This window comes from Phaseolus vulgaris, chromosome 5, assembly GCF_000499845.2.
Source record: "Phaseolus vulgaris cultivar G19833 chromosome 5, P. vulgaris v2.0, whole genome shotgun sequence".
In the NCBI taxonomy this organism is placed as follows: Eukaryota; Viridiplantae; Streptophyta; class Magnoliopsida; order Fabales; family Fabaceae; genus Phaseolus; species Phaseolus vulgaris.
This window is the reverse complement of record NC_023755.2, coordinates 4,901,051-4,908,486: the sequence shown is the minus strand read 5'-3', so window position 1 is coordinate 4,908,486 and position 7,436 is coordinate 4,901,051. Positions and strand designations below refer to the sequence as shown.

At 31.9% G+C, this 7,436-nt stretch overlaps 1 protein-coding gene across 4 annotated transcripts; it reads right to left on the bottom strand.

The window, feature by feature from the left end:
- Nucleotides 1–504: 504 nt before the first annotated feature.
- LOC137834955 (YTH domain-containing protein ECT2-like) lies at nt 505–5,266 on the bottom strand. 4 transcript variants are annotated; one of them, XM_068643222.1, is made up of 9 exons: nt 4,715–5,266; nt 4,495–4,562; nt 4,114–4,279; nt 3,935–4,022; nt 2,849–3,280; nt 2,264–2,764; nt 1,930–2,142; nt 1,673–1,825; nt 505–953 (listed from the first exon to the last, which is right to left on the bottom strand). In XM_068643222.1, the coding sequence occupies exons 4-9, from the start codon at nt 4,019–4,021 to the stop codon at nt 858–860; spliced, it is 1,482 nt and encodes a 493-aa protein (XP_068499323.1). In that variant the 5' UTR covers nt 4,022; nt 4,114–4,279; nt 4,495–4,562; nt 4,715–5,266; the 3' UTR covers nt 505–857. The 4 variants fall into 4 exon arrangements, with proteins under 4 accessions (XP_068499323.1, XP_068499321.1, XP_068499324.1 ...); XM_068643220.1 differs by having other exon boundaries at nt 3,935–4,011; XM_068643223.1 differs by having other exon boundaries at nt 4,495–4,556; nt 4,715–5,263.
- Between the last annotated feature and the right edge of the window lie 2,170 nt (nt 5,267–7,436).

Genomic DNA, 7,436 nt, shown 5'->3' with positions numbered 1-7,436 from the left:
TATAATAAAATTATTAAATAGTAATCAAATTTAGAAATAAAAAATAATTAATTAATATATTGATTAAATTAAATATTAATTTAAAAATTAAAAGATTATTAATAATGTGGTTTTTATTATTAAATATATAAAATATAAAACACTATCTCTAACCCAACATTATAAAATGATAAATTTATAAAACTTTATATTATTTATCTTGTGTGAAACCTTCTCTTAACATGATATACATATTTTTTTTAATCTCAATTCTTGATGGTGCAAAGAGAGATGAAGAGTGAATTTGATGACAAAGTAATGCGCGAATTCCGAGGGAATGTAATAATATATTGAGAATTGAAAGAAGGAAAGAATGAATGGTGTGAGAAAGTTCCCAAGTCCAATAATTAGCATCATTATTTTCAACACATTATTGCTGGTGACATGTCCCAATCGTGGCATTTGTTATGTTGTTAAAATCGGCAACTAGAAGTAGAAGGAATAAAATGTGAAAACACCAAGAACAAAGAAGAACCAAACTCAGCTTATTATGTGCAAACAAAGATAAAAAAGAGTAAATGAAAAGTGCTTTTCAAAGCACCCTGTAACACCTATATCACCGGGTCCATCATCTTCCAAGACTTTCTTCCTTTGTAGTTTTGTACAATTAGGAATCAAGTCAACATTTGCCCGACAAAATTTATTTTTTTTCTTTTCTTTTTTCCCTTTCTAAAGCATCATCAGCAAGAACTTTTTTTTGTTTAGAACTTCAACTTTGAACTCATTAGCTTTTCTTACTCTGTGGCCCACGTGGCAGTCCCACAATGCACCATGCTGACATGGCAGGTCCCCGGGAATAGTCTCAGCCTATGTGTTCTTCAGTCCTTCACTTTCTCAACCACCTTGGGATCATTGTTCTTCACATATGATGATAGCTCTACTGACCCTAGTGTTGTGGTTAATTCATCTACATGCTGCCAAATATATAACAAATACTTCAATAAACATGCACTCAAATATATGTTTTTAGCCTTTCAATCAATCACAAATCATTGTTAAAATGACTTTCTAAATAGTAATACAGAAGTCAACAAATTTATCAGTTCAATAAAATAAAACTTTTAACAGACATTACTCAGTGTGAAAGATTTTATACTGTCAACTAATCTGTATATCTTAATTGACTTTTAAGATGGTTATTATAAAAATGAACAAACTTATCTGTATTGTGCCAATGTAAGAGTTTTTGTATTGTCAGAAATCATCATTAGAACGATTTCTAGATACATGGCAGTTTGTGATTAGATGACAGTGTAAGTGCAAATATTGTTTATTCATAAAATTGCTATAATAGAGCATTTGGCAAGGAGAAGAAAGCATCTTGAAAGGAATATGATTACACACAAAAGTTAAATAAAGAACTGAGAATAAATTGTAATGCTCCAAAGTGTCTAAAAAGAGGTCTTAGTTGATGAAATTTCCCTACACCAAATTATTCTGTGAGGCTTTAGAATTTCTTTTATCAAGTAGGCATGATCAGATATAGCAAAAGAGTTCCTACTCCAAGCACAATTATAACAATGTGGACCCACAATCACATGCGTTCATCAGTAGTTGCCATTGTCCATCATATCAAAAAGGAAAAGTAAACATTTAGTGAAATTTTAGAATAAGGCTGCAGTGTAAAGCAAACCTGTATACTGGTATGGGGCATAGATTGCCTTGTTTTCTTCTCCTGCAAGACCTTTTGGCGGCTTTCGTAAAACTCAAAGTCATCCAATATGGAAGTTCTTGCCACATAGTTCTTGAAAATGTTGAGTATTTCAACACCTTGGGGAAAGTTCACCTGAAAGAAGAAAAACATAGATGACATGAGTAAGCACACAGGATAAATAACCAAGTCTTTCTCAGTGGATTGTGCTGGTTTACAATGAAATGCAAAATGCAGACCTCTTGTGTGTCTCTACTATTTGTGACGGGCTTGTGATCATTATTCTCAAGTATTATGTGCCGTAGTTGAGGATTTGGAACATCCTTTATAATGTGCCATTTGACAGGGAAATATCCATTCCATTTATCTTGTTGCCAGAAATCCATACTTTTGTTGAAATCAACTCGACCAGTCATCTCAGCCACTCCACAAAATTGACCACTAGCATTGACCTGAACATAAACAACTAGCAGTAAGATATTGAGAAACACAGTTATCAATCTTAGAAAACACATAAGCAAATAAACATGGATGCGGGGAATCTTAAGTTTTTGAGACAACCAAATGGCGTACCGAAAAGAAAAGGAACACAGGGCACTTGCATCCTTTCTCCTCCATTCTCTTCTGTGCATCCTGAAATGCACCATCCAGCCTCTTGTTCCCATTAGGAGTACTTGCCCACACGTTGTATTTGATGCTCTTGTGGATATCATCTTCACTGTATGATTTGATGACAAAGAAAAGTGCATGGTCATATTTGGTTGGAAAATCAGGAAGGTTGTATTGATCTGTCCTGATTTTGCTGGTAACATTTCCACTCCCACCTAGGGCCAAGTTTCTCACAGAATTACCACCAGACACTAATGCACCTTTTGCATTAGCTGTTCTAGGACCTTGATTCTGCTCATTAAGAGAATCATTGACCTTGTTTCTGTTTTTCAACTTATCAGTACTAACCCAGCCCTTTGTATTTGTTTTTACACTAAGCAAGTTGTTTGGATAGAGGAATCCAGTCTTTCCTTGATTGTATGTGGGAAACTTGGCAACAGGTGAATGGAGGACTGAAACAGGTGCCTGAAAAAAAATTACAAGCTCATTAGAACAATCCATTCCAAGGGTGATAGGGTAAAGCCAAAGCAAGAAGAAAAGTAAGGTTACTTTGTTTGTTTGTTTTGGCTGGTTTCTCTTAACATGAGTTGATGAGACCTCCAATAATGGTGTTGAACCCTTCACTTCTGCCGAGTTAGAGGAGGGTGAAGACTTTGATACAATACCACCAGAATGACTGTGGGAAGACAAATTAGATCTACCATTTGGTTTACCAGGCAGTTCATTATAACCATGTCCTTGTAACCCATCTTGTGTGATTAGAGAAGAATCCCATGAGTATGTTGATGGTGGTAATTCTCCATATGATAGAGAAGCTGGAAAATAACCAGGTGATCCAATTGGGTGTTGAAAGATGGATCCAGGGTGGTAGACATTATACTGTCCTTCAACACCAGCTGTACCTATAGGAAAGTATGAAGGGTAGCCAGTCTGAAATCCTGGCACGATATAGACATAAGATCCATTATCTGCTTGCATGACCTAAATTGAAGCAACAGAAAGAACAAAAATATGTATTGAGACATGTATCATACATCAATGAATATTAAAAAGATCAACTATATGTTAGCTTGACTTTAAGGTAAGAATGCAAAGATAGTACATGGACAAATCCAATTGTTTCAGTAAAACAGTTAATGTCTCATATGCTCTGAATAAATACGTGGTTTAGAAAAAGATGTAATGTATGTATTAGTTTAAAATATTAATCATTTCGATTTTATTTTTTTTATATATGAAGAAACTGTTTAACTGGTGGTGGGTACATTCAAGCAGAAGACAAATCAAATAACTGTGTTCTCAAGATGCCAATAGATATATTATTATTATTATTTTCTAGTCCACCCTTTCTTAAAAGAATATGATTCCTGGAGAGTCTGATTATTTCTCAAAAAAACATTAGAGTGGAAATGCTGTTAAATGATGTGGTTTATGTCCCTCATGAGAGACTACAATTTGTTTTGCTAGAATATTTGAAGGCAAAAGATTTAATTTACCCTATTGTCAGATTCAAATATTTATGCATGCATAGCCTGAATTGACCAGATTTACGCCAAGTCAACCACAGTCCACAGAGAAAGACTCAACAATAACATCAACAGCATGACCAACCACAGTTCAACTCAAGAGACTTACAGGGTACTGAAGATCCATGGCATCCGCACCAACATAATACCCTTGGTTGTCTGACTCTCCAAAGAAACCACCATAACCTGTGATCATTCTACCGTAAGAAGTGAACACATAAATATTGCAACCAATTGAAATGAATAGGGAACCATTGGAGGGAACATCTTTGACCAGCAGCAACTAACCTGGATAGTAGTAACCATAATAGCCACCAGCAGGATAAGGAGCACCCTGATCTGTGGACAAGTACTCATGATCCACATCAACATCCTTAACACTACCAGAAGCATCTCCTATGGATGATACACATGATCTTGCATCAGATGGGGAACTTGCACCCTTCGAAGGAACCTGAACAAACAACATCCAGATGAATTGAAAACATGAATTGCCTCTGTCTCTCATACACCACCAATGAAACAGTTCATTTCAAATCAAAGAACAGAAAAAATAATAATTAAAAAAAATAAAGATCCTGAAATCCAAAGCTAAAGTGATACTTTAGACATCACATGCAACAACAGATAGAAAGGCATGAGGCTAAAATGAAATTTTTCATTGGTTACCGTATTGGAATTATTGAGTTCAGCCGCTGAAGAATCACCATGAAGCTTCTTCATCATTTCATCTGCAGCTGTTAAAAGCAGAAAATTTAAAAATCTCTCTTTTTTACAATCTTTTTCATCTCATCTTACAAAGGGTGACCAAAAGAAAAGAAAAGAAAAATCCAAAGCATGAATAACACCCATAAATCAAAAGAACAAAGTAAAAGTGGTGAGGGATTACAGTTTTGCAATTGAGCAGCCATGCCAACAGTACTTAAAACAGAATCTCTCAGCTTTCTCAACTTCAACGAAAATCCTCAAAAGCCCTTTAACACAATTCACTGAATAGAGAAAACTCAGCAGATCCTCCAAAACAACCAAGGAATACAGCTTTATATATGATATTTTAGTATATATAAAAAAAAGTTCAGTTTTGCTATCGGCTTCAACTATGAAGGTGGAATCAAAGAGTACAAAAACTAGAGAAAACAGAAAAAATCCCACAAGATATTTCAGAGAGAAAAATTCTGGGTATGGATTTTTTTTGCAGCTTGTGTCTAGATTTCAGGGCTATGCCAAAAAAAACAAAAAAAAAGATTTTTTTTTTTGTGTGAGGAAGAGAGAAGGGCGAAAAGCACGGTGTGGATATTCTTTAAAAGATAATATTTTTGGTTGGAAGATATGGTTTTGAATAGAGAAACTATTTAAAGGGATGGTGATGAATGAATGGAAGAGAGAGAATCCTCAGAACAGAACAGAACAGAGAACACAATGGAAGAGAGAGAAAGAGAAGGAGAAGAAGCAAATGGCATCTCATAAAATAGAGAAAAGGGACGGTCCACACGGCTCCACGTCATCATCTTTTATTTCAATCATATAATATTTATGAAAATTAAAATTAAAATTAAAAATAAGTATTGATGGAGTGCTTTTACAGCTTTCAGACTTTCACTCTTCTTTTTTAGTTTATCTCAGTCTACCCGCGTGAATTCAAAATGGTAGAAATAAAATTATTAATTAAACAGTAATTTCTCTTAAGGGTTGTTTATATCATTTTTAAGAAAGTATAAATATAATAAAAATTATTTTGATAAAATATATTATTAGAGTTTATTTTTATTGTATTTAATTTTTATATCATAATAAATATATAATATATAAAATAATTAAAAAGTAATACAGAATAATTAAATATTATATTAAGTTTAAAAAATAACAATTAAATAAAATATATTCCAAATTTGAACATTGAAAGGAACAGAAATTGTATTCAAAATGTTAACATTTTTTTATGTATTTTTAGACATTTGACTTGAAAAGGAACTGTTTGTTTATTATTTAAGTTAAATTACAAATTGTGTTTTAGATGTTAATGATTGAGTGATATAAATGATAAGGAAAATAAAAGAAATATACTGTTGAAAAGTTATTTACTTTTATAACTTATCTGATAAGTATGACTATTGGATACAATATCTGAAAATATGTATAAATCATAAATGCTAGATAAATGACTAAAAGATTTTAGTTTAAAAAATAAAAGTCAAAATAAATGTTACAGTAAATAAATAAAAATATGCAAGCAATTCCAAATAATTGGCAACATTTAATAAAATTATAATATATATATATATATATAATATTGTGCTTTGACCAATATTTTTTAAGTCATAGACTTTTAAGTGCATTATTTATGTATTCATAAGTCTCATTAATAGTTAATAATGTACTCAATTATATATCAAGATGCATGTGTTACATATTTTTCATTTTAATATAAAAATAAAAAAGTAATAATTAGTATGAAATGTTTTTATATTGTTATTTAATAACAAATTATTATGAAAAGTAAATATGTTAAATTCTATAACATTAATTAACTTGAAAATATAATCTATTATGATTTCTATTTAATTAACTATTTAATGTATTGGTAATATAAATAATTTTTCCAATAGCATTAATAAAAACTTCTGATATGATAGTTTTTGGTCTTTTGGAAATTTGTTTCTCAAATAATATATATCTTGTTTTATAATTGAATGATTATATGTTTCGTATTATTAGTTTATACAAATTATACTGATGTTGTTTAATAAAAAAATTAACATTAATCCATATTATATTATGTTTTAAATAACTATCTTGTAATAGAATAAATTAAATAATCATATCTAATAGTTTATTTCAAAATTTCAAATTATATGTGATTAAAATTGTAGTATCTTCATAGTTGTTAATATTATAAAATATTACAAGCAAATATAATAGATATCAATATACTTATAGTTATACACTAACAAAATTTGGACATTATCACCAAAACCATGTTGATGGACTTTTGTGTATTCGGTTGACCATGATAGAGTAGGATGCATTTTTATCATCCTCAGAAAGTTAAGGTCAAGTAGATGCGGAAGATTGAATGGTAAGCCATGACTATATGATATATAAGAAGTTTTCATATTTTGTTATATGACATTTTAGCCTTAGGCAAAGACACTTGTTGCATACTTGTTGTCAAATCCTTTTTTTTTTTTTTTATAAAGTTGTTTATAGTTTAACTTCTTACCCTCTAGGTTCTTAGAATAGTTTTCTTCATAAAAGAGTTGTTATATAATACTAGTATCCTGGTATACCTTTCCTCTTTATGGATAGAAGCAATTTTGATATCTGTTATAGGATATGGCCTCAGAAATACTTACTTGGTTTATGATCCTGCCTGTTGACCGGAGCGCTGGAGAATGCCTCGTCAAAGGATCGACGTGCGCGCCGCTCCTCACCTTCGTTCCTCCTCTGGATCTATCTCAAGAACCTGCAAAGAAACGATACGGCGCCGCTGCGGCCGATCGCACTCCGACGCTCAAGTCAATTGGCGGTATCACCAAATACTAAGAACTGGAACCGTGCAAATCTCTCTCACAAACAGCTCTGTCACTCGCAAGCGTAAAGTGTATGAACTG